The 27,910-nt window shown below is 35.5% G+C and overlaps 3 protein-coding genes and 1 long non-coding RNA gene across 17 annotated transcripts; 2 read left to right on the top strand and 2 right to left on the bottom strand.

The window, feature by feature from the left end:
- The first annotated feature begins 47 nt into the window (after window positions 1-47).
- LOC117611842 (uncharacterized) lies at window positions 48-17,191 on the top strand. Of its 2 annotated transcripts, XR_013062924.1 has the most exons (4): window positions 48-248; window positions 367-517; window positions 12,301-12,369; window positions 13,184-17,191. It is a non-coding gene; the product is annotated as an uncharacterized LOC117611842 (long non-coding RNA). The 2 variants fall into 2 exon arrangements; XR_004583250.2 differs by lacking the exons at window positions 48-248; window positions 367-517 and adding an exon at window positions 9,533-9,739.
- Window positions 697-8,416, bottom strand: Cat (catalase). Its single transcript, XM_034340211.2, has 8 exons — window positions 8,066-8,416; window positions 5,019-5,193; window positions 4,475-4,616; window positions 3,402-3,552; window positions 2,833-3,012; window positions 2,109-2,300; window positions 1,675-1,911; window positions 697-1,207 (listed from the first exon to the last, which is right to left on the bottom strand). The coding sequence occupies exons 1-8, from the start codon at window positions 8,399-8,401 to the stop codon at window positions 806-808; spliced, it is 1,815 nt and encodes a 604-aa protein (XP_034196102.2). The 5' UTR covers window positions 8,402-8,416; the 3' UTR covers window positions 697-805.
- Window positions 11,687-20,797, bottom strand: syd (JNK-interacting protein syd). 13 transcript variants are annotated; one of them, XM_076690674.1, is made up of 19 exons: window positions 20,643-20,797; window positions 19,278-19,595; window positions 19,026-19,200; window positions 18,343-18,750; window positions 18,071-18,265; window positions 17,965-18,000; window positions 17,554-17,571; window positions 17,414-17,471; window positions 17,277-17,333; window positions 16,869-17,204; window positions 16,619-16,798; window positions 15,087-15,288; window positions 14,139-15,013; window positions 13,839-14,058; window positions 13,477-13,762; window positions 13,213-13,425; window positions 13,011-13,100; window positions 12,730-12,853; window positions 12,050-12,191 (listed from the first exon to the last, which is right to left on the bottom strand). In XM_076690674.1, the coding sequence occupies exons 1-18, from the start codon at window positions 20,643-20,645 to the stop codon at window positions 12,774-12,776; spliced, it is 3,750 nt and encodes a 1,249-aa protein (XP_076546789.1). In that variant the 5' UTR covers window positions 20,646-20,797; the 3' UTR covers window positions 12,050-12,191; window positions 12,730-12,773. The 13 variants fall into 13 exon arrangements, with proteins under 13 accessions (XP_076546782.1, XP_076546786.1, XP_034196082.2 ...); XM_076690673.1 differs by having other exon boundaries at window positions 12,730-12,856; XM_076690676.1 differs by having other exon boundaries at window positions 12,054-12,191; window positions 12,796-12,853.
- A 2,948-nt stretch (window positions 20,798-23,745) lies between these two features.
- Window positions 23,746-27,500, top strand: Pi3K59F (phosphatidylinositol 3-kinase 59F). The gene is made up of 10 exons (XM_034339537.2): window positions 23,746-23,907; window positions 24,179-24,373; window positions 24,436-24,865; window positions 24,962-25,057; window positions 25,152-25,703; window positions 25,770-26,245; window positions 26,312-26,500; window positions 26,560-26,735; window positions 26,805-26,879; window positions 26,958-27,500. The coding sequence occupies exons 1-10, from the start codon at window positions 23,837-23,839 to the stop codon at window positions 27,356-27,358; spliced, it is 2,661 nt and encodes an 886-aa protein (XP_034195428.1). The 5' UTR covers window positions 23,746-23,836; the 3' UTR covers window positions 27,359-27,500.
- Window positions 27,501-27,910: the final 410 nt, after the last annotated feature.

Below are 27,910 nucleotides of genomic sequence, written 5' to 3' on the forward strand. Positions count from 1 at the left end.
TTACGAGTATGTAATATTTAGGTAATATTCCTTGAGAAATTCTTAATTGAGTCATGAGCATCGCTTTTGTTATCTTTAATAAAATAAAGAACAAGTACGATTTCGAAATAAGTGATCAGCTGCAAGTAAACAGGATTTATCAATAAATTAATGTGAATAACAGAAATAGATAAAAGTGATCCAACACATTTGATCGGAAAACAAATGACATGATTGATCGGAAACAGGTGTCATTATTTTATCAGCTGGTAATTATTAAAAATTTATGACAATAACTTGGCAGTGAAATATGCAATAACTTTTGAAGCATCCTTTATTTCACACCTAAAACGCACATGTATTTCTGGTTTTTCTCATTTGATTCAGACAAGAATGATACAATGCAACTCGTGTGTCTGCGTCACCTAAATCTCTCGTAAGCTGAACACGAATACTTGTGGGATTCACCGTGAGCAATGTCAAGAATTTTTCCTCGAAGATAACCGACAGGGTTATCGACATTTCGCTCCAGAACAAGGTAAATCTATTATACACACTTCCATTTCAAGAGCGCATGTTGATCGATCTAAATAATTTGTCTGACTAATCAATTTGTGGTAATTAAGTTTTGTTATCAGTTGGTCTGTTAATTCATAACTATCCTACTATTTCCATTTGCTAATTAAATTCACTGGGTGAATAAGTAATTTTCAAACGTAACGTGTAACCAAAATAATAATGTGCTTTATTCGTTAAAGGTATTACAATTACATTGTGTACGTGTCTATAATATTTGGTAAATATTACAATAGAAAATAGAATGATTTTATAAGCTGGCAGTTTTGCCAAAGACGTTGATCCTCACGCCGGCTTTACGAAGACCGTCGGTTAATTTTCTGCCGAGGTCGGCATCCGCTTGAGTAAAGTTCTTCACGGCTCTCTCGACGATGAACGTGGACGCGTTGCGAAGACTTCCTACTAAGTTGTCCGCCAGTCTCTTCTTCTCGTCCGCGTTCAGAACATCTCTATAAAACATGCCAGCTTGTCCGAAATCGTCCTCGTTCTGTGGTTCGTAACGGTCCACGTCCCCGCTGACGTTGAACTTTGGTGGACGAACAGCAGGGCACTCTTTGGGTCCATTGAAACTGTTAGGGAAGTAGTTCGGTGCACCGTTTTGATTGTGCACAGCCATTAAACCATCTCGTTGGTAGTTCATGGCGGAAATTGCCTAAAAAATGGTATACGATTCAGTACATATTACATAATAATAACCATCAGAGTATTAAGAGTAAAAATGAAAGAAAAGAGAAAAAGTATTGATTCGTTGACAGCCAGGAAAAAGGGTATTCTCATCTTTATATAAATATTAATAACAATGTTTAAATATTCATGCCTCGGGTGTAGCAAAAGCAAATCCTTCGATTTGTAACGATAATTTAAATTATCGTTGTCGTATGGTACGCGAAATTTATATTATCAGTAATTAATTTTGAATTACGAACCAGCGTTACGTATTTCAACGCGTTTATTGTAATCGGGGATGCATACCCTATAAAATATCGTTATCGTTTCTTCATCGGTGAACGTAACCGGTGTGAAATAGAAACGGATGTTAAAAGTCATTTTTTTCTCTCTTTGTCGATACTTTTTTTTCTCTCTGAGGATAAGGGAGGCAATAATATGTAAATAAATTACTTTGAATGGACAATTGACTGGTAATTGAAGATGATTGGGTCCAAGACGATGCCTGTGAGTGTCGCCGTAAGCGAATAGCCGACCCTGTAGCATTTTGTCAGGGCTTGGTTCAATACCAGGTATCATGTGAGCCGGATCGAAGGCTATTTGCTCCACGTCAGCGAAGTAATTTTCAGGATTTCGGTCCAACACCAGCTTACCAACAGGAATCAGCGGGAATTCCTTGTGCGGCCAGACCTGTTCCATTCAAAACGAAAATACCTTCATCAATCGTGGAATTATCTGACATATTTTTTGTTACAAATTTTTATATTCAATGATCGAATATCTTTTCATATTTTTCTTTGAAATTTTTATCCTTGCTTATGCATATCTGCATAAGATGTCAACGTAATTAATTCAATTAGTAGCTTCATTTTAATAAATGTCATTACCTTGGTCACGTCGAAAGGATTCCATTTGAAATTCTTTGCTTGACTCGGAGTCATCACTTGAATGGAGAACGACCAAGTTGGGTATCGATGACTAGCGATCGCGTTGTAAAGATCTCTGATCGAGTAATCAGGATCTGATGCGCTTAATTCTGCTGCCTTGTCAACGGGAATGTTCTTGATTCCTTGGTCAGTCTGTGAAAGATATCAATGTTTCAATTGACTCTAAAAAGTGTTTTTATAATTTCATATACACCCAATTCCCTTTGAAATTATTAATAATTACAATGATACAGATAGCCATGTTTACTCTAATCTCAATTATTTTAGTTAATGTTTGATATACCGTTAACATTTTCTTCGAATCAACGAGCACGTTTAAACATTTCATCCATTCGACCCAATTCGCGTATATAATTCTCTGTTAGTACAGTTCCTCGTATTTTATACCATTCCTATACATATTTGTATTGAACATTCATATCCATTTTTTGAAAGATACCTTTTATAACAGAATTTTTATTTTTAAAACAGAAAAAAGCATTAAAAATACGTGAAAATTCGTATTAAATGATACAAGTTAACGATAAGCATTTGTCCGAAAATCAATTTATAGTTTTATACCAAAAATATCATATTTACTGTATAATTTCATCTTTAATCAATTTACCCCCTAGTGATCTGTACGGATACGGTCAGTTACTAGTATGTAGTGTGAAAATCGCACCTTGTAGTGGAATTTACAGTAAACCATCTCGTTGTTGGCATTCACAAGCTTGAACGTGTGTGAACCGTAACCGTTCATGTGGCGATGACCGTCGGGGATACCGCGATCTGAGAACAGGAACAACACCTGGTGTGTCGACTCCGGTCTTAGACTAAGGAAGTCCCAGAACATGTCGGCATCCTGCGCAAGACAATTCAATTAACACGCCGTTTAGAATGGCGGGCGATAATTAGGGAACAGATACACAGCAAAGTGTAGGTGTACGGAACAATAATAGAATTGCACTGCTAACGACCGAGTAAACGCCTAATTACACGCTTCTCGATACGAAAAAGATTTCTGGGCACGAATTGCATTTGAAATAAAGGAACGGATTTTTAATATATAATATATAAAATTCTAAGGGTCTTATCATCCTTTAAATTAAATTAAGCATTTTAACTTAAAACCAATAGTATCACCAGCAAAAGGTATCAAAGGTGTGATTAATAAAAATAGCGGGGCACTTGAGAATTTCAACTGGAGTATTTCAAATTATTTTCGTCGACATAAAACAAAGAATGTCGAACCTTCAAATGTGTAACAGGATTTCTCTTCTGCGTGTGGATGAAGCTAGGGAAGAAGATGGGATCCTTGACGAAAAAGATGGGGGTGTTGTTGCCAACCAAGTCCCAGATACCGTCTTCGGTGTAGAATTTGACGGCGAAACCGCGGGGATCCCTGCAATGAAAACGAAACAAAGAATTATCGAGGGACGAACGGATCGGTACAGGTGTTATTTGAAATGTGTGTTTCACGGTGATAAATGCTTTGTCCCGAGTCTCGTATTCCAATATCGTCGGGGCCAGTGAAACAACAAATTGTATCGCCCCGTTGAAATGCAACTAGAGACACAAAAAAAAAAATGTGCAATCGCCGTGACTCATTGGAACTTGTTGTGACAACAATTTCAAAAAAGGAACTTTTCCAACCAGAACCAGCGGACGATTAATTACAAGGACGGCATGCTCGTTCGCATTTCCGCTCGCTTTTTCACGCATTTCCGTACGACCAAGTCCGCTAATTCGCACGCAAGAAAAACGAGGACTTTTAAGCACCGTTTCCCGACACTTTTGCTACTCGTAATTATCCTTAAGTACTCGTTACTCGAATCTTTGTTTCCCAAGCATCGTTTTATTGTTTCGTATAGTTCGAAGAAACCGATTTTCCGTGAGAACTAATTTCACGATAATTCTTGATCATAAATTTTTATATTCCATTGTTTTAAATCTCGGTGTGAATGTAAAAATGCAAAGTTATATCAGGTACTAATCGTATCAAGCATTTTTTTAACATTCTTTATCTGTTTGATTTTATGGGGCAGGAAGCAAAATATTCAAAATTACTTTTACCACCGCGAACGATTTTTATAACTTTTTCGCGTTACAGCGTATGAATATTCATGGGAACGAAATTGGGTGACCCTAAAACTTAGCGAACTTTTACGTATTTCAGTTTCAAAAACGATGGTATCCATCTGGTTTCGTTTAAAAATTATTTTTATCATTTTTGCAATTCGAATATCAAAATCGCGAATACGAGACATCGATGATCAAAGTGTTTATGTAAATTGATCCAAGTGGAAGCACGAGTTTGCAATTACCTGACCGTGTCCGCTGAGCCAGACTCACCACCCACGCTGGAAAATCTCACGGCAATGGGTGTCCTTTTCCCAACTTGGGAGAATACACTGGCCTTAGAGTATTTTGTGATGTCATTGGTAACTTCGAAATATCCGAACGCACCTGCGACCAAACGAAAGAAAAAGGATAATGCTTTGGAAAACGAGCGATGGTTACGGGAACGTCGAGCATTCGGGAACGTTTTATGGATATTTCTGTGGTGCATACGCGACTTTTAGGCTTCTTTTTTCGCTCTACGATTTTCGACAACCTCCGAAATCGCTTCGTTTTACAATCGAGAATTGAAAAAATAAAAATGTTAATCTATTGTTATAGAAGGGTTTTCATGAATTTTTGCAACGCGATAGAGAAAATCCCATACGGTCGAGGATTCGAGGGAATCAAAGGTCCAATATCGTTCAGAATTTTATAGGATACGAAAAATCATTGCCAATGTTTGTTCTACGTTTCCTGCATCGGGGTGTACAATCTTCGATACTATAAGAACGTGACGAATCGACGTACCAGCTCCTTTCGCGTGTACTACACGTTCTGGAATCCTTTCCCTATCGAAGTGTGACATTTCATCCAGGTAAACGTAATCTTGCAGCAGTATGGGGCCATTTGGACCCACTGTCAAACTAGCTGTTTTATTGGCAATGGGTACTCCATTTCCGGTTAGCAATACCGGTCTTTTATTCTGTAAACAGAACAATTCATAAGTAAATAGAAGTATTGTTTCAATTTACAAATGATATCGGCGTGTCATTGTTATACTTTAATATGAAAAGACACATTAATTCCAAGAAGATAATAGTAATCCGTTGATTCTCCGAATATGACACCGATTAACGATTGCTACTTACGAAACAATTTCGTCACTCGACGATCAATTTCCAAAGAAAGGAGAAAAAATTTTTTCGTGAAAATTCCATCACTTCTTGCCTCGTCTATTATCAAGGGAAGCGTGTAGCGTTTTTCAAACTTACGCAATCGCATGATCCTTTTTTTTATCGCATGTCTAACTGACACAGTTTGAGATCAGTTTGCGGTGTAGAAATTATCGTCGTTCATCGCGAAAACTCTCCGAGATATCTAAACAGCAATTCACCGTATGTACATATCGCACAAGTGCGACGCAATTTCTGCAATTCCACGGAGAATTCTAGTGCGTCCAATCATTTTCACGTTGAATTATTCGACTGCGATACATAAAATTGACAACGAAAAGAATGGGCTGTACTCGTTATTATTCTAATCAGTGAATAGTTAGCTTCCTTAACAGTTCGACTGTCATATCACCCACAATTGGGTCTCTTACATATTTTACGAGGAACAATATTATTTACTCAACTATGAAAAATTGAGGGAGCTAATATTAAGTTGGCCGCGATGTCTTGCGAATGAAATTTGATTTGATCTAATATCATATAAAATAATGTACCTAATAGAATATTTTGCGTAATCATCAAAGTGGCAGCGAGGAATAATTGCTACTAAAAATAACAAAATCTTCGCTAGATTAGGACTATAAATGAAACTATAATTTTCCCTGGGAAAACAAACGATCCAAGAAATCAAAGGTAAATTTGAAATTTTCTCTAATTTTGCTTTGGGGTTCGATAAATTCTAATGAACCCTGAAATGGAAATGATTGCTCACTTTTTTTATAATACATGACATATTTATTGCACCATTTTTCATATGTAGATTGCATGTAGATTACACAAGAAAAATCATTAGTGAAGGCAAACACAGCCGTAGACAAAATCAATTGGTATGAATCATGCTGGAAGCATGATGTGTAGAATTTTTTTTCTTTTATTAGAATGTTGTATATTTTCAATATTTTCAAGAATCGTACAACACGAGGTATAAGAGATGAATTTAGAATTTACTCATGATTTTTCCTGAAGTGGTTCACCGTCACTATCATCGAACAAACTTTAGTTATCAATTTCATAACACACAGCAAAAATTGCTTCTTAACAGCGATTAGTTGTTCCTTTGTGGGATGTGTTTAGATATACGTGGATAAAACCTACATAGACAAAAAAGATAGGGTATGACCTGTTATTTTTAACTTGATTCCAAGTGAGATATTTATCGCATTGTTTAACTTGGAAGTTATAGAAAAGAATTTTACAAGATAGAAAACATAACGGTGTTACATAATACGATCAAATATGTAGACATTTGCATCGTGAAATTATGAAATTACCCATTACGAAACGACGAGGTTCTCTTTTCAAAGCGATGATGTTCATGTGCAATCATGATTTTCTAGTCTCGCATCTGGTTTATTCATGGAAATGTAGATTCATTAATTAGCGACCACTTCAAATACACACTTAATAATCGTGTGTAATTGATCATCAAATATTGTCTTCTTGGATTCGACAATGTATATTCTAATTTTACTTTTTGATTGATCTAATCGGGATCGATAAAGATTGTAATTACGATTCAATTTTCCAAATACTATTTACGGGAAAATTTTATTAATTTCAATAATTGTGATAAGGTATCATTATCACGAGTGACCTGGATTGAAAATGGTGTTGGCACGTTCCCTAAACAAAGAATTCTTTCATCTTTTCATATTAGCGATAAATTCAATCGTTTGATTAGTTTCCAAGTAAAACAAGGGTTACAGATTTTTTTTATTCGCCAGTTTGCACTTTAACCTGGTGAATTAAAGCGCTTTTTAGGAACCAAAGAACTTATATGACATTAATCCTGGGAAAGAGATAACACGATGATGAGTCCTTAGGCCAGACGAGCTGATATCTTAATGAATAAAACATTGTTCGTTGAACAATCTTCTGTTGATGCCTTTAATACATTCTTCTTCTTAAGTACACAATTATACATATTACACATAATTTGTGTTCTTCTTAATAATTAATGTGTGTAGTGTGTACTGGATAAAAAACATAATTTAAATTCTTTAAAAAATGCAGCGTATGTAATGAATTATTAATAAATGCAACGACTATAGCACAGGTATAATAGGTACTCAAAAAGGAAGAAACTGTAATTAAAAAATAAAAAAGATTAGAAACCAAAGATTTAAACCCCGGACCTCTGGATTGCGAGTCATGTGTTTAACCGCGTTTCCCCTCGTTAATATATTCATCTTCATTAAATACAAAAAAATAACCCTTGAACCGGTTACTCCATTTTCACGTACTCCGCTATCGTTATCACGAGTCTCTTTCTCTAACATTATGAAATCTAACTCTCAATGTCATTCGCTAATAAATCATCATACGATATAAATTTCTTGCAATTAATACTCAAACGATCGATTCGTCACCTGTACAAAACATATTCGTAGAATTTTAATTAAACAACATCCATGCGAAGATTCAAATCGAAAACGAACATCGCATTAGATCTGTCATATCGATAGATACCTGTTGTACCGATCGATCGATGATCTTGCACGATAGAATTTTCCATTCACTAATTTGAATAAAACAAAATGACTACACGACTTCATAACGAAAATACGCGGTAAAAATATGCATAGATCGCGTTGATATACGAAAATTGTATTTAAAACATACCTCCGCTTTTGACTTGTACTCGTTCAACTGCTCGGAAGCAGGATCCCTTTGTTTTTCAGACATATCGTCGTCGTTGTCTTTGGAATTCTTACAACAATAATTTCTTAGTGATATTCGCTGAAAAGCCAGTGTGAGGATAGGTTTCTTGTCGAAGAACACGCTCCGTTGCGTGCAACGTTCTGAACAGCAACTGATCGCTGGCAATAACAACGGACTTTTATCATGCCGACTGACCGTCGAGTGAAAAACGCGCAATGGAGCGGCATTACGTGTTAATGGTGGACCCAATGAAACCACTTTAAAAGCTTGAATAAGGCACGAACTACGCTTCGGCATTCTTCGGCAATGAACGTTTCGCGCCTTACTTTTGAATCTGCGTGTAGGTGCCCGGTGAACACGATTTCACGTTTCTTTTCTTTTTCACAAAGGGCGTTAGGAAAGCAGGAAACTGAAAAAGAATAAAGAACTTTGCAAAAATGAAATAGACCAAGTGTTCTGGACAAAGAAACACTTGAACCGTAAGAGGTCAAACAATGTTTTCAATTTAATTATTTATCAATATTTATTCTTATTTACGTAATTATAACTTCTGTCATTATCATTAGAATGCTTTCTTCAATGTTTTTCAAAGCGTCGCATAAACAAAACATAGATTATCTAAGAACCCTTCAGTTTCGAAATTCTCCGTAGGATAACAATAGAGAAGTATTCGATTTTTAAAGCAAACCTAAGATTTCTGTTATAAACAATTCTTATCTGCTATATCGTATCGTGTAGGAAAACAAACATTTTTCAAATGTCATTTACCATAAGCTGTTTCAAATACTTTATGTTGCATCAAGTAATTTTGCAAGTAAATGGTTTTGTCATAGTTGAAGAAATCAAGAATTACTGCAATTTGATGTTACTTAAAGTTTGCTGAAAAACCAACATCGTTGCATAAAGCAAGTGAAAATATCAATTGCGATAGAAAATAGAAAAGAAGATGGAAAACTCGTATTCAGCGAACTAGACGATGCAACCAGATTTCTATATTCGTGCATGTTTAAAAAAAAAACGAATTTATAAGAGGTACGGGTTCAATCAGCGAATAATTATCTAGCATGAAACTAGTGTATCATAATTGCACTTGTTAACGTGTACGGGATGACTAAGAACAACGCAATCTTTATTACACCTGTACATACATACTTTGTTTAAATTAATTTCCAACTTTATTTTTATTTTTGCACGTTGAAATAACATTGCTAATTAAATCATCACTTGAAATAATTATAGAAACATGTCCTCGTTATAATCATCGAATTTTATAGTCAAGAAAAATGTCGCGACTGTTGGGTGTAAAGGAAGATCCAAAAGTAATTAATTTTTCATAATTAGAGGAAAATTTTGTTTACTAAACTTTGATAAATATTTATACGTCACAATGTAATTATTGTTATTATTTTCTTCTATGTACATATTTATCTATACATATTCCATGTTCAACGCGTTTATCAACATTTCATATCTCCCGTACTTTTCAAACCGTAAAACCCTCTAATTATTTCAAACGGCGCATTATAGGAAACGCGGTTGCATAAAACTTAAAACAGTGAGTCACGCGAATACAAACTTGCAGAAATCCAGAGTTTAGAAGAAACAAAGAAAAGATCTGTTGCGAATAAACCGAACGTAAGAATATTCAATTAAAGCTAAAGAAGAAATTATAATTAATGCTTATTATCGATAGTGGTATCAGTCTAATCAATTGTGTTTTAAAAGCATTTGAATATTCCTAAACTGATTATTAAAAAAAAAAATTCCTAAAAATCAAAATAGAAATTTTATCGCTTTATCAAACTGATCCATGAAATTTGATTAATTAAATCGAACTTCTAAGGTTATATCATCAGAACTAAAATTACGTATGATGATACAACATATGTAGATACGATAACGCGTAATACATTCAGGACGAACAAATTTTACCTTTGATCCGAAAATCTGGATATCATTTTCTTTAAAGTCTAACTGTCCACCTTTTATAATCTTCAGGGTCGAATATAAATGAGCGAAATGGTTGTAACGACACTTCACGTAATAAAACTTTCAAGCTATTCAGAATAGCATAATCGATCGAGAGTGATAAATGCGAAATGTGTGTCAACGTGTAAACCTTAGTTTCAATTTCTAATAGAATACCAGCACTTGTCTAAACTTAGCAAATGGAACTTGATGATTTTTTAATTTTTAATCAGTAGTATGGATAAATCAATAGGCATTTTTGATAGAAAAAGAAAATATATAACTTTGATGGTATAAAGTATCGTATTGACAAATCTCTGATCCTATGAATTGTGCCTAACCGCTGCTATATTTGAGTCCAGAGTTAGAAAGAGAATATTCGTCGATGACCTGGATAGTACTATTAGAAGAGCAGTCGCCTGGCCTAGCGGGAGATTTTGTTTAGGATGTTCAAATGATAAGTAGAGAATTTCTGTTTCGCAACTTTCTTTATTAACGCCACTGCAGCTTCATCTGAGCCAGGTACAATTCCGAGCTCGACACCGAAAGCGAGCTCGCACACAATAAATGTGCAGCCCCTATACATCATACGTACACATCCTGAATTTTCACCATTCGTTACTTAACATAGGAATTTACAAAAATCACGCAAGCCCGAATGACAGCGACTCCTTTAAAAGTGCTCGATTTGCAAGAGATTTGTTGCTATTATTCTTGTTCTAAATTTCTTCTGGTCGCTACATATCGGCGTAGAACGCGCAACACGAAACCATTCTTCCTAGGGATTGTACAAAGAATACAAGAAGTCGTACCTCATCTTTGGTAATTAGGGAAGAGATTGTTGGCGGTAAAAAATAAAGTTCGTAGTGATCGACGAGAAATTGAACGTACTTGGTGTATGTGTGTGTGTGCCATGATCAGAATTATTACTACTTCGTTCGTCGACGGAAACATAAGTTAAAAATCTACGCAACGAGCTATAAACATCTCACGATTATGTACATAAGTTCATTGTTCTACAAGACAATTCTGGAAAAAGCATGTGCGATAAAACCGCACGCTAAGTATATAGCAGAACATATAAAATAATATATTACACTCTATATATATAATATATATATATATATATAATATGTATACATAAAATTTTTTTTTTACGCGATTCAAATCATTTATATTTGAAAAACTATATATTATCTAAACAAATAATGTACAATAAATTATTTCTAATTACTACCCGACTTGGTTGCACCCTGCAAATGAACATGTTCCTGTATCATTGACGGTAATCACGATCTTATTGCAACTAGGTAGCAAATGTCACGGCAGCTTCGAAAACTCATTGTCTCATGTCTGTATCGATTATCACATTGATTGGCGGAGATACAACACTATTTCTTCAGTTTCTAGACGTTTTAAAAAAAAAGCTTTCCTACGTACGAAATTACAATACGTAACTTGAAAATAAACGTTCTCGTTTTACTATCGTTCGAGTCATGCATAATCTTCGAAAGAAATGAATGATGCTAGTAAAGAGTACTCTGATGGACCGTTTTAGAAGTTTCAAGCTAAAGATTATAAGCATCGAGTTAAGAGATTCTAATCGTCTTTTAGTTTAAAATTAAAAAAAAAATATTCCCCAATGAGCACTGAACACCTAACGAATTAATTACATTTGGCGAAGTTTTACGACCGATATTTATCCATAAAGAAATACCGAAAATAATCCTTAAATTGATTAAGAGTCGTACAACATTTCCTCTGTCTCTGTTACATTATTCGTAGAATCGTTAGCGTACCGTGCTACAATCTTTATTATAAGTATAATTAAATAGATAGAGCATTCGTTTGACCAGATAAGTGGTGATTTATCGGTGCCTCGACAGCATAAAATGGAAATCACGCCAAACGCCTGGTTCACGCGTAGGTGAAGTTTAAGCTGGACCATAGACCGGGATCAGCGAGTTCCCAAAATGTCTAGGCTAGCCATTCATTGGCACTGGTAAAGGGCATTGCACTTGCCACACGATTAAATGACTTTGTTCCCCGTGTACTTCAGCGTTCGCAGCCACGGCACTGTTAGATCTCTCCATGCTTTCTTCCGTGTCTTCTCCATCACCTGAGAAAATAGCAATTCGCGATTAAGTGAATAATTTCTTAAACAATGATTCATGATAGGAATAGATAAGAAAGTGCGAATGTCAATCATTTTTTTTTTTTTTATACAGTACGATGCATGTCAGCTGGAAATGCCCGACCCCCAGAGGAACGAAAGAAGCAGAATAAATTATTATACGGTATGTAGTTGAGCTTGAGAAACAAAAGTGCAAACACAGTTTCTTGTATTAATGGAAATTATGAAAATGATTTGTGCTGTACAGAAGCGAATATTCTTATGTCGATTTTCGCGATCTTCCAGTTTGAAAATATTAATGAATTTAATTAGAAAATCTGTACATATACACGTATGTGTACATACACAGTATGGTATACTGGCATTTTTCGAATAGAACATTTTATAATGTCGGGTTAGAAATGTGTCTAACTACGAATTTGTTAGTTTAGAATTTCATTACACCGTGCACAGAACATAGTCTCAGTAGTTAGTATAGGTAATTTCATAAATCAATAACACAAAACTGATTCACGAAACGTACAAACGGTTGTGTAAATCGAGATATAAAGACCCATCGACCTCTTTTCATTCCTCTCTGGGGGCATACCTGACCAACTGCCACACAATCAGATGAGTGGCCACGTCACTCTCGTCTTCTGCCTCATCTGCTGGAAGTGTTACAATTGTGTAAAACGATATTTTGATAGTAGTGTACTTTTTATTAATAGTATATGTAACGCCGATACTGCGCTATTAGAAATGTTGGATACATAAATTGATGAACTGTTTGTTAAAAATAAATTCATGAACATAATTACTTACCAACTCTAAAATCTATGTACCCTTCGCCTCCGGATAGAACAAGCATGGCTGGTTGAGAACCATCAGACACTGCACTTTGGCCGCCATGACCTGCAATAACAGACCAAGAAAGCTTATAAACATCTTCTTGTATGTCATTATTAAAACTAACTTTTATTTTTATTTTGTTGCAGAAACGAGTAAGAAGTATGGATAAACGTACCAGGCACTGCAACGAACATCTTCACCGCATCTCTATGTCCATGAAAACTAAGTTGAGCATGAGCCATGCTGCAGTAAGGTATAAAACTTCCACGTGTAACACTACGGTCTGATGCAAAAATTCGGACACCGACTCCTGGCGCTTCAGTTTTTCCACTTGCTGCTTGAACTCTGGACACTGCCATTGAACCTCCAGCACCTACGACATATACATCTTTCATTCATAGACAGATATTTATTATTGTACAGCTCTAAATTAACTTACCTTCGGCCAAGGGAACTGAAATTATTACTCCGTTTCCTGTACCAATCCACAATCTATTCGATGAAATGAGTAAGGCGGTAATTCTTACAAAAGAAAAGCCAAGTTTTCCAGTTCCGAGCATTTTGCTAACGTAAGGCTCTATATCGACGTCTTGAAGATGTTGGTACGTATGGGCATGGTAGAGTCTAAGCGTTGAGTCTAATCTAATACTGACCCATACTCCTTCGCCTAACCAAGCTAATTGTCTCACTTGTGATTCTCGACGGGGATGAGCATCTACGGTACACTGGAAGTTTATTTTACATATAATTTATAGTATATTAAATCAGCTAATTAACAAAATTATATACAAATCTATGTACCTCGACCGTCATTAAAACTGGATCTATTACGTGAATCTTATTTCTATATCCGCACCATACAGTTCTACCGCTAACAGCAGCCATGCACCTAATTGAATGTTGTGGACTACCCAAAGTAATCACATGATATTGAGACAAATCCCATTGTCCGTCTGCACCTCTTCGAAATAATGCGACAGTTCCGTCAGCAAGAGCTACAAGAACTCGCCCTTGTACGTGTCTAGAAAAGAACATTTATATTATCTATTAAACCATTCCTAAATTAAGTTAAACTTTAATGAAATTATTAATAGTACATACACAATCGCCAAAGCAGCATCTTTCAATTTTACAGAATGCAAGCAAACTGACCACTTAGCGACAGCCGAATGAACAAACACCGCACCATTTTGAGCTCCTAGCCACATAGTAGGTTGTATCGAAGACATCTTTTCTATAGGTGTACCCTCTTCAACTTCATCGTTTTGGTTCTCTTCGTTTGTATCATCTTTCTCATTTAATCGTGACGGTGGTGATTCCAGATTAACTTTTACAAAGTATACTTTTCCTAGATTCATCGTTTCACTATCTACGCTTTCCAAACTTTGCGGCTCGGTAGTAATGTTTTGATTGGTATTGTCCGACTCGGTGCTCTCGTTATTCTGTTCTTCTGAAACACTGTCGGATTCATTTTTACTCTTATCCGATGGAGCTTGAGTTTCTTGTTTATTCTTCTGATTGATCTGTTCGACATTTGCATTCTCCTCGTGGCCATCGTTGTCGTTTACTCCGTTAGTAGTTTGAACTGGTTCTTCATTTACACCTTGAATGTAATCACTTTCTTTGGCTCCAGGTACACTTGCAATGCATAGTAAATGTCCTTGGCAAACGTTGAAAACTTCCAAAACACCAGCTGGATTATTAGCATCTATCACAGTAACTTTCGACATCTTCTGCGTCGAAGTGCAGATCCACACCAATGAGCTAAGTTGTTGTTCTAATTGTTCTGCCTCTACCCTTTGATTCTCGTTCTCCTGAATCTCCTTATCCAAATGTTCAACAGCATCCTCAGCTTCAACTTTCGTATTACTACTTACTTCTTGTGCTTCGGCCGCGTAAAACACACTTCCCCCGATCATACAACCACCGTCTCGTGTTTTACCACCGCTTAAATTTACACCAGCGCCACACCATATCTAAATAGAAATGAAGGAATTTGTGAAAGACAATTTGTACGTAGAACCTGGTGCATTAACAAGTTAAATGTACCTTCATTCCTGGTTCTGATTCTTGTAAAGGCCTACAATAGACTGGCACAGGAACTGGTTGCCTAACAGGAGCACTCGGTTTACCTGGTAAACTCCAACCATAGGCTTGTAATCGTCCATCTTCTTTTCTAACATGGGCACGAACCTGTCGATATTGTTCTCTACGTTCATTTGCCCTCCTGGCAACTAGTTTTTCAGAAGCTCTGTAAAAATGGATAAAACACATATTGTTACATACTTTTAAAATATACATAATACAGTTAGATTTTTAGTTATAAAAGTTAGTAGATTTACTGAGTACTGTTGCCTGTTCAACCATTTATTCCTATTGAAGACTTTCTCGATCACTGGGCACACTTTTCTTGGATTCAAATGAAGACTTAATCTGACTGTTCTTTCCATCTAATGCTCAGCTTCATTATTTACTCTCACGACGAAACTTATATTTACGTTTAAAAGCAAAATGTTAATTATACAACAGAACAGATTCACCTGCTGGCCAATAAGCACCCCACCGAAAACCAGAGCAACCAGGTATCTCTTGACAACGCCACGAAGGAGAGGCAAGGATGAAACCCAAATGAAAAATTCAAGCGCAGAGCAAGAGAGAAATAAAAGCCAAGTTTATAACATAGTCAAAACGTCATTTATTTATTGATCAATAATGATCATATTGTTCCTTTTTTTTTTTCTTTAAAAATGTACAAATCTTTATTTACAAAACTATTGCTTTTCAAGCATGACTTTGAAAGATAGCAAATAATTTACTTTGTTGAATTCAAATGTATATAACCACTGTTGTAAGTGGTACAGTAACTTATATCATAAATATATAAGTACTGTTCCAGTTCAATATAAACGGTCATTTACAGTTTCATTTATATATAAGAAATAAGGAGAAAGATATATTATGTTAGTAAGAGAAAAATAGTCAAAAAGGTAAATTCTATTTGTGTGCAGAAGACCATGATCTTATCTCAATATTTAATTATTACAATATAGCGCATGAAATGTATATCTACGATTTTTTATTTGGTTTTAATTTAAAAATGGGAGGTAAGGAAAATTTGCAACATTGTTAAAAACCATCACATTTACAAATCGCTCAGCAACAAATTACTCACATTTGTTGAGAGCGATCAAGAGTAATTTGAGAGTCGCGACAAAAGATTATGGATCCCAATTGACCAAAGAGGACTCTAATCTGGAAACATGAGGCGGATTCAAATATGTTACTCAAAATTTAAAATGTATCAAATTTCTCCCACAGAGATAAAAACATTTTGTCGTCATTGCAATAGCTTTGATAAAATATTAAAAGAAGTTCACGTATAAAATTCATATCGCGACTATATCATTGTAAAACTTTTCGTTGTAGAGACGATCACAGTATCGTAAAACTATAGTTTGAAAAAAAAAAGCGTGACGGTGAAGAAGTAAATCTCTATATAATGAATAGAGAAAAATTTGGCAGGCTTTAGTATCAGACTGACAATATCTAAGTGCGTGTATAGAATTTGATTGATTTCTCACATGGTGTCTCCCTGGTCGAAAATCTCATGGCGACCTTTCAACGTACGTCTTCGCATGGCGTCCAAGGATGATGCCGGGACAACTTGATTTGTTGGTGCACTATACCTAATATGAGGTAACGTGTGCGCTCCGCGAACCAAGGTCCCCCGATCCGCGGGTCCTGTAAAAAGACTACTAAAACTGAAAGCAATAGGAAATCATTAGTATTCGATACGACATTATATTTCCGTTTTACACAAATGATACTAACAACTTCCACACCGAACCTTTTCCCCCTGATATACTAGAAGGATCTGTTTTGCTGGCTCTTATCATTTCTGTCCATCTTACAGCTTCTTGAAGTTCCATAAATCGTTCTTTATATTGATTTCTCTCCATGAGCACTCTAGCCATCTCTACTCTAGTAAATCTTTTCCTTTGCGCCAATGGTACATCTTCTTCGTCGTCGCTCTTGGCCGCTTTGGCTGCTGCTTCAGCTTCTTCTTTAACTTTCTTTAATTCTTCTTCAAGGGCTGCGACCCTTTGCTTTAAACGTTCTCTAGCTTGTTGTAAGCCCCGAACTTCTTCACGCAATATTTCTTGCTCGCTACAAAACATATTTGTTTATGAATATATTGTATATTATGTACGAAAAAGATCGCATTATTCCTTAACATACCTTGTTAGTTCGTCTACTTTGACGATTAGATCATCTTTAACGATATTGAGCGCATTCCTGAACAAAGTTAAATATAGCACATAGAACTAAGTAAAAACGTAAAAGGTCGATTAACTGACTATTAATGTAATACTTACTTCGTGGCTAGAAGCTCATTGTTTTCCATAATAAGATTTTCTACCTCTTTTCCCATTCCTAATAGAACATTATTTAATTAAATATGATGTAACACGATTAATTTATATACACTGTTAATGTCATATGTATAATATCTTACCAAAGAAGTTGTCATTAACTGCATGGCGTATTATTATATCATGCAATTATACAGTTAAGGCATGATCACAGCCAGCACAGGTAAGAAGGGGAATAATAAAACATAAAAATTCATTAGCACATAATATTTTATACGATATAGTTTGAAATTTAATTCCAATATTAACCCTCAGAGTTCTAGTTTCTAAGTAATATACTTTTGATAGTAGTTAATAAAGTTAATAATTTTAAAGTTTACGCATGCAAAAAATTTATTAGATATTAAGCTGTAAAGTTAGTAAAGAAAGATGTAATGTGGATATGGTAATATAAATTTTCTTCTCTAATATTAAAAAGTTAGTTAGAACTCAAAGGATTAACAAGTAAACGATAATATTTTTGCATAAATTTGTATCTATTCTCTGCAACATACCCGATGATGCATATTCTCCAGGATGAACCCAACTGCCTAAAAGTTTAAAGCTATTGTATTAATCATCGAGCTTTAAACTTAAGTTAAACATGTTACAAATAATTACCAGTAATGTCCGCCCCTTCGTCCATTTCACCCAATGCATCAGCATCTTGAAAACTGAGTTCCTGATACAATGTATTGCCACTTCGTTGCTCTCTTTCAGTTCTACTCCTTCCACTTGGAGTAGTAGCTAATTTTTCTACCGTTGGTGACGTTGGTGTAACCAATAGTGGAGGTGCTTCGGTTTCAGGACTTTCGTCTACGAGTAGAGAAAAATAAAATAGTATGGTAGAATTACACAAAACTGAAAATTCAATGATTCAAAAAATAACATACGTCTAGAAATTGCTGTTGTTTTATTTGCTTTCGCTGGTTTATCCGTTAATTGACTTTTATCAGATGTTTCAATAGCAGCTTCACTACTATTGTCCAACATTTCTGTTCTTAAATTAGCAGCATTTGGCGGAATGTCATCTTGAACATCTTCCGCGTTTATACTAGCTTCTAAGCTCTGAAAACCATAACTTAATGGCCCAGAACTTCGAGACATATGAGCTAGACCAAGGGATGGCAAACGAGATGGACCACGACCGCTAGTTGCATTTTCTAATCTTTCTGTACTTCCAACTAACATCTTTGTTCTTTCCATATAATCTACGTGTGTTTTAAATAACTCTGTGTACCTCTCATGCAGACGAGTATATTCACGTTTCATTTCTGCTTCTTTCTCTTCAAGACGGACAACTAAACAAATACAAAAAGTGACATTCCATATCTGGTATAATATCTTTACCATAATGTTTAAATATGACTGAAAATGTTTTAAACTAAAATAATGAAATGTGTTGTATGACAGTATGTAATTCACCTTATTTTATACTACAATAAACATGTAGCAAGTTTTTACAAAATATACATGCAAAAAGAATCTAAACCCAAAACATAATTTAGTTAAGTGAATGTATGCTATTAATAACATGAACATAAATAAATGTAAAACAAAAAGCTTTCTACTCTACTGTAAAGGGATGTTTTGTGAAGGGATGGTCTGAGAGAACCAGTGGCTTTTGTACCGTGATCATGTGAATTCTTTGTCTTCAGTTCCAGCATTCTTACAATTGACTCCAAGCTATCAATCTTTGATACAAGTTCTTTTCTTTCATCTTCTGCAACATCTTCAAGCTCAAATAATTTCTAAGAAAAAAACAATGAGATATAAGTGTTATTTTTTTTAATAAAGTGAATACAATATTAGAAAAACTTAATTTCACCTGATCAGATGCTTTTCTTAATTGTTTTTCCCTTTCATATTGGGTCACAAGTTGTTCATTATCTTCCCTTAATAATTCTAATTCAACTTCGCGTTCTTGATTTTCTGTATAAGATATGTCTAGGCATTCTAGAACATTGACTAGCAGGGGCATTAGATCTTTAACCACATCTTCATCATAACGGGCTATCATTTTTTCAAATTCTTGATAAATACTACCAGCCAGAGATTGTACTTTCTCTGACATGACCACATGGCTATCCTCATGTGTCCCATACACTGTTTCTTGATCCATTTCTACTTGACTCATTTTGTATACCTGTAATATATAAGTTTACCATAAATTATCATTAAATTATTCACACTGTTCTTTTAAATACTATTTTATATTTTCCTCTTAATAGTACACAGTTTTATATGTTAAAGCACATTTTAGGCGTTTTGCCAAGTAAAGAGCTAATATTACAAAGTAAGAATGACACATCAGAAACGTTATTGCACAACAATAGAGAACAACGAATTTTAATAATTACGAACTCGAACGAATTATACGTCTACGAAGATATTAATATGATAAACTATCATTACACTCAACTCTCAGCAGTTTGTACTTCGATTATACTTCAAATGGTTTTCAAAGATCGTTTAAAAACGGTTCGAGTAACGTGACATTATTAAACAGCACAATCGCACTCTCTTTACAAGGCTCAAAATTAATCGTGACTTTATGTCACACTAATTGCCAAATATTATTACAAGGATCCTCAATGAATGTTCATAAAAAAATCTAAATGTCAGACGCATAACTGCACATAACCTTGCACGATACAGTTCAAGATTGGAGTACACTTTTAGAGCGATAAGATTAAATCAGGTCATCGCGATTCCACAGCGTAGAACTGCTGAATCCCGTGATACATGGTCATTCGCATTATCTCTATTTTTACGTATCGCAAATTCCTTAAAAACGAGATGGAACGTCTTGCCTTAAAGTGGCTCGTTCCGTGTTGTGATTTGTGACGTTTCGCAACCACTGGATCTTATGGTTCGCCGTTTGTTCTTTCGTTTTATCACGCAATTAAACACTCGTATAAAACGTTGTATGCGATCACACGAATTGTGCCAAAACGGTACTAACTAAAGGGAACATTTTTCATACATAACGTCTTTACGTTTGACATTAGCCAATTTCATTACTTTCTGTCAACTGTGTTGACGATCGTCTTTACACGTAAACCTTCGCCATATTTTTTCACTTTCCACCCAGGAATATTACAAATGTATGGTCACAGACGAGGTATAGGATAGACCACTAACGCAATGCATTTTTATGTCATACAATTCGGAAGCTCTAGAGTTCCTTTACCATTTTCTTGTCGCATCCTGCAATACCAACTACAATTGGTATTCCATCACAACTTATCAAAACTGACACTAACTATATCCTCGATAAAATCAGTAGGATAATAGGTGTGTTTGTTGGAGGTCCTGAGACCCTCCTTTAACCACAGTGCAGGCCACGGTGGTGGTTTTAGTGGGTAAAAATCCCACACTACCTCCAGCCACTACCCGGGGGGGCAGGTGGTGTCTTGTTGAAGATTTCCATCACGTAAATAAAAAAAAATAAAAAAATATATTTTGTCGGTATGCAGAGAGAGTCGCCGGGGTCTCTGATACCCCGTGATGATATTTTGTCGGTGGGCAGAGTCGCCGGGGTTCCAGACACCCCAGGATCGAATCAGGTCGTACCCATCACTAGCCCGAACAAGTGAGTTTCACGATTTGTTCGTTTTTAGGTCTTATATTTCGCTATTTGCTTGGGGTCCCTGACACCCCGGTAGCATAATATCGGTATGCAGCATCACCGGCACCTGGGGGTCTCAGACACCCCGAACGCCGTAATGTCGCTAAGCAAAGAGTGTCGTCGGTGCTTCGGGGTCCCTGACACCCCGGATGCCAAAATATCGGTATGCAAACAGTGTCACCGGTGCTTCGGGGTTCCTGACACCCCAAGATGATATCATGCCGGTATTCAGAGATAGCCATTAGTGCTTCGGGGTTCCTAACACCCCTGGATGATATCAGGTCCGTATGAAGAGGGCACAACTAGTATAATTTTTTTCCAGAGATTATTTAATTTACTTCATTTATTTTTGTTTACTTATTAAATAAGTTCATCGAAGGGGAATAACATTTATGCTTATATCCCTCTTCTGGGTCTCAGCCGAGGACCCCGTTTATTTTACTTTTTCCAGTTATTTATATAATTTTACCTCTCATTATAGACCAAGGCTATCTCAGTATCCCTTACATCCCTACATTATTTTCATCCCTACATGCCTAACATCTCTTCATCCCTTAAATCCCTACATTATTATCATCCCTACATTCCTTACATCTCTTCATCCCTTAAATCCCTACATTGTTATCATCCCTACATTCTTTTCATCCCTACATTCTTCTCATCCCTACATTCCTTTCATCCCTACATTCCTTACATCTCTGCATCCCTTATAATAAATACATTATAAAGACTGCTTCGGGTAAAGGTAAGTAAAGGTAAGTAAATTTTCGCAAAAATAACGCCCCCTAGCGGCAAAAATTTGACCTAACATTTCGATGTTGAATCAGCGCCCTCTGGGGGCAGAAAAAGGAACTAAAGCAGGCTGAAATTTTGGCCCTCTGGTGGCAAAAATGTGAACTAAATTTTCGATGTCGAATCAGCGCCATCTGGTTTCAGAAAAGGGAACTAAAGCTTGCCGAAATTTTGGCCCTCTGGCGGCAAAAATGTGAACTAAAACTTCGACGTCGAATCAGCGCCATCTGGTTTTAGAAAAAGGAACTAAAGCTTGCCGAAATTTTGGCCCTCTGGCGGCAAAAATGTGAACTAAAATTTCGATGTCGAATCAGCGCCCTCTGGTGGCGAAAAAAGGAACTAAATTTGTATAAAATCGCTGGCCTTATACCGCAAAAATTTCAGGGAGGTACTGGAATGTATGGAATGGAGGAATATAGGTGATACAAGGATGTAAAGGATACAGGCATGTAAGGGATGCAGGGATGTAAGGGATGTTGGGATATAAAGAAGGCAGGAATGTGAGGAATGCAGAAATGTAAGGGATGTAGAGATGTAAGGGTAGCAGAGAAGAAAGGGATGCAGAGATGTAAGGGATGAAGAGATGTAAGGAATGTAGGGATGAAAAGAATACAGGGATGTAAGGGATGAAGAGATGTAAGGAATGTAGGGATGAAAAGAATGCAGGGATGTAAGGGATGAAGAGATGTACGGAATGACGGGATGTAAGAGATAAGGAGATGTAAGGAATGTAGGGATGGAAAGAATGTCTGGATAAAAAGAATGTAGGGACGTATGCGATGAAGAGATGTAAGGAATGTAGGGATGAAAAGAATGTAGGGATGAAAAGAATGCAGAGATGTTAGGACTACTGAGATGTAGGGGTTGCTGGGATGTAAGGAATGAAGTGATATAAGGGTGCAGAGATATAGTGGAATCAGAGATATAAAGGGTGCAGTCGGAAGTAATAAAATAAACACATTCGTCCTCCTAAGGAATTTATTCAATAAGCTAAGCAGATAATTACAGTAAATTAAATGAACTCAGAAAATAAAGTAAGGGTATATGTATGCCTTTATTTTGTCGGTGGGCAGAGAGTGTCGCCGGGGTCCCTGACACCCCATGATGACATTTTGTCGGTGCGCAGAAAGAGTCGCTAGGGTCCCTGACATCCCATGATGATATTTTGTCGGTGCGCAGAAAGAGTCCCGGGGTCCCTGACACACCATGATGATATTTGGCGGTGCGCAGGGAGAATCACAGGGGTCTCTGACACCCCAGATGGTATTTGGCGTTGCGCAGAAAGAGTCCCGGGGTCCCTGACACCCCATGATGATATTTGGCGGTGCGCAGGGAAAATCACAGAGGTCTCTGACACCCCAGATGATATTAGGTCGGTATACAGAGAGCGCTATCGATACATCGGGGTCCCTGATACCCCGGATACTATAATGTCAGTATGCAAAGAGCATTATCGGGGCTTCGGGGTCCCTAACACCCCAACCCATCGGTTATTGCGCCATCTATATGAAAGCGAAGCAAACTATTTGTTAACTTATCGACTGCCGAAGGGTCGATTACCGACTGTCAAAAGTTCAGTCGATAAGTCGGTAATTTATTGAGTAGTTTCCGCCGCTTTTATATAGATGGCGCTGTGGTCGATTTTACAAATACCTAATTCTAGGCGGTCTTTTCAAACTATAAGTTTGTCAAATAATTATTCTAATAATTTTTCGGTCTTCATAAGACCCCCCACCGTCCGACTGGTGCGGTAAAAGAAGGACTGGTAAAACAGGCACGATTATCATATCGGCTGTACTCTGCATGCAGACTTCATCTGATCTGAGGGTATCTGGGACCCCCTTAAAACAAAACATGTCTTTTGCATGTGTAGCAATGTGTAGTCACTGGTAGTAGAATGCAGTAGAATGATGGCAGATGTAAACTAGTGAGATATGTTAAAATTGTAGTTTCATAAAATAATCATGGAAGATATTAATGATAAGTTTTTTTACGTGTACAGTTCTTCTTTAGACACAAGAATACAAATTAAAATGTAAGTTTAACTGTTAAATGTGTTGAATATAATAAATGTGGGTATTAGCTGGTATCAGGTTACTATAATAAATACTCGATATCTTTTTAACGAAGACAGGTGGACCAGCGGCAGCATCATTAAATATAAAATAATCCGATTATAATGTCTAATAAGGATACAGAACAGACAATCAAATATTTAATGATAGATTGTATTCTAATAGCTATTTTAATTAAACTATCATGCAATTATATTTTAGTAATAACCATAATAACATATTTCTTTATAGAGGAACTTTAGAAGGTAAAAGGCAACGACCAGAATATGACAAATTACTTATTGATCCCATGTTAAAATATTGTGGCTTATATGGAACCAATGGAGGGCGTGGAGATTTAGCAGCTTCTTTACAAGTCTGGGCTGGTGGAAGACCGCTTGCTTTACCTGTTCACACAGCTTATAAACATTTTACATCACGTTGGAAGTATGTATAGTATTAATTAATTCAATATATTTTTGATAATTAAATTCTTTGTGTTTATATAGTTGGAATCAATGGGTCAGTCTTCCTATCTCTTATTCAGATTTACCAAGAGATGCTCAGTTGTGTATAAGTTTATATGACTGTGCTGGACCTGGCAGACAATTACCAGTTGGTGGAACAACTATATCTTTATTTGGAAAGCATGGAGTATTTCGTCAAGGAATGTTAGATTTAAGAGTATGGCCTGGAGTAGAAGCAGATGGTGATGTACCTTCTAGTACACCAGGAAAAACTAGAGATCATGGAAAGGAACAAATGCAACGATTAGCAAAACTAGTTAAGAAACATAGAAATGGTCAAATGAATAAAATTGATTGGCTAGACAGGTTGACATTTAGAGAGATTGAGTTAATTAATGAAAGAGAGAAAAGAGCATCTGAATATTTATATTTAATGATTGAGTTTCCAGAAGTAACTATGGATGGTATACCGGTATGAAAAATTTATCAAATGAAACTAATATAACATATCTTTAAAGCATTCTGTGTGGTATGTTTTCTATTTATGCAGTTCTATTTTTTATTCTAGTATTCTATAGTATATTATGAAAAAGATGGAGATGAAGTTGTTCAACACAGATCACAGCCTGATGTTGTAACTCTTCCTGATTATGAAATTTTGCAAGTATGATTATAAACATTTTTATATAGAATACAAAACAAAGATGATTACTGCGCTGCATCTATTTTCTACTTCCTGAAGATGTTTTTATTACTAGGAAAACTTGGTAGAAGCAAAGCATCACAAATTGGCTCGAAGTTTACGAAGCGGAGGTCATACAAAGGAATTAAAACCAACTTCGAGTGTTCGCGATGCTTTAAATACAATATTAAGTTATCCACCAACGACCGCTCTTTCAACAGAAGAACAAGATTTAATTTGGAAATACAGATTTTACTTATCAAACCAAAAAAAGGCCTTAACAAAATTCGTAAAATGTGTAAATTGGAAAGTTGCCGGAGAAGAGCGGCAAGCATTAGAAATGCTAGCATTGTGGGCACCACCTGATCCTGAAGATGCATTAGAATTACTTGGTCCAGCATTCACACATCCAGCTGTTAGAAGATATGCTATAGGTCGACTTAATCAAGCACCCGACGATGACTTAATGTTATACTTGTTACAGTTAGTACAAGCTTTAAAATATGAAGATTTTGAAGGTATAAAAAGGGCTCACCAAACATTAATGAAAGAAAAAGAATGTGAAAAGGTTGAAAAATTAGATAATGATGTACAAATCAATGATTCTTCATCTACACCTATAACAGCTGTAAGTAACATTATAATATAAATATCGAATTTCTAACTCGTTACAGATAGTACACATCATTTTCAGTCCACTGAATCCGAAAATGGACATTTTTCAACGAGTCAAGACTGTCTTATGGATTTAGCATCCTTTTTGATTACCCGCGCATGTCAGAATACCACATTGGCCAATTATTTCTACTGGTATCTCTCTATCGAATGCGAAGATCAGAATGATCCAGCAATAAGTGCAAAACAGGATACACGAGTTAAGGAAATGTATATTACTGTAATGTCAATGTTTTCAACAATGCTAGCTCAAGGAAATGCTGTTTGGCAGAAACGAAGAGCATTTCTTAAACGTCAAAAAATGTTTATTGATCAATTAGTAGCACTGGTGAAAGCAGTAGCGCGAGAAAGCGGGAATCGTAAAAAGAAGACTGATAGACTTAGGTTGTTGCTCGCAGATCCGGATCCAGCGTTTAAAATAAATTTCTCAAACTTCGAACCGATTCCTTTTCCCTTGGATCCAGAAATTTGTATCAAGGGAATTATCCCCGAAAAGTATGACAAAATTTTCTTCGCGTATTATTTATTTACACTTCGACTAATTAAAATCCCTTCTTTTAGGGCAAGTCTTTTTAAATCAGCTCTTATGCCATCGAAATTAACTTTTTTAACGACAGACAACAGTGAATATATTGCAATTTTTAAACATGGCGACGACCTCAGACAAGATCAATTAATTCTACAAACAATAGCGCTTATGGATAAGTTATTAAGAAGAGAAAATTTGGATTTAAAACTTACTCCCTATAGGTAAATATTTTTAGAATAATATATACAGCATATTACTAAAATATTAAAATGACTATTAGGGTACTTGCAACAAGTACTAGACATGGATTTTTACAATTCATCGAGTCTACGACAGTCGCAGAAGTCTTAGCTAGTGAAGGTTCGATATTAAGTTTTTTCCGGAAGCATCATCCGTCTGAAACTGGCCCTTATGGTGTTGTTCCTGAAGTTATGGATACTTATGTTCGAAGTTGCGGTAAGAAATATATTACGATAAAGGAATAATTCATATCAACTAAAATTGTATAAAATTATCAATTTTTAGCTGGCTACTGCATTATAACGTATGTACTCGGTGTTGGTGATCGACATTTAGATAATTTACTTTTGACAACGTCAGGTAAAGTTTTTAATACCTGCCTATTATATTATTATGAATACAAATGTTTAATAAAATTCAATAATGTTTATATTATAGGTAAACTCTTTCACATAGATTTCGGTTATATTTTGGGCAGAGATCCAAAACCTTTACCACCACCAATGAAATTAAGTAAAGAAATGGTCGAGGCTATGGGAGGTGTAGGATCAGAGCACTATCATGAATTCAGAAAACAGTGTTATACAGCATTCCTGCATTTGCGTAGACATGCAAATTTAATATTAAATTTATTCTCGTTAATGGTTGACGCTAGCGTACCAGACATAGCGCTTGAACCAGATAAGGCAGTAAAAAAGGTTCAAGATAAATTAAGATTGGACTTAAGTGACGAAGAAGCAGTGCATTATGTACACAATCTTTTGGACTTATCAGTAACAGCAGTAATGGCAGTATTAGTGGAACAATTACACAAATTTGCACAATACTGGCGAAAATAAAACTAAATCAATCAAAATAGTGATTATAAAGACTGTGTTCCTTCATAACTATTGCAAATATTACTATATTGTATATAAATAATTATACATTTATAAATGTAATATAATTTATTGTATTTTGGGATTATTTTAGGTAATAAATTTTTGATATTAGTAATAAATAATTGTATTTTATGCACATTTGTAAATTACATTCAAAAATTAATACGATATAATCGCATTAATCAAAAGTTTATTAATAATATGTTTAAATTGCACATATAAATTATGCATGTAGACAGTATTTCTTAATACATAATGTAAATGCTGTTCATTATTCTTAGTTGTGAAAATAAATTCAAAGAAATTAGATATGTTTTTATAGAATAAAAGTTTATTATAACGGGATATTTCAAAAGAATAATACAACAAAAATTTACTCATTGTACATATAATTTGTTATGTAAATATTCATGTATTTATTTTATCTCTTAGTTACAATCGTGTATGTCGCACACTGTAGAAATAAAAAGATAATGTTGTTAGTGATGAAAATATCAAATTGTTATTGAT

Source organism: Osmia lignaria, chromosome 10 (assembly GCF_051020975.1).
Source record: "Osmia lignaria lignaria isolate PbOS001 chromosome 10, iyOsmLign1, whole genome shotgun sequence".
NCBI lineage: Eukaryota > Metazoa > Arthropoda > Insecta > Hymenoptera > Megachilidae > Osmia > Osmia lignaria.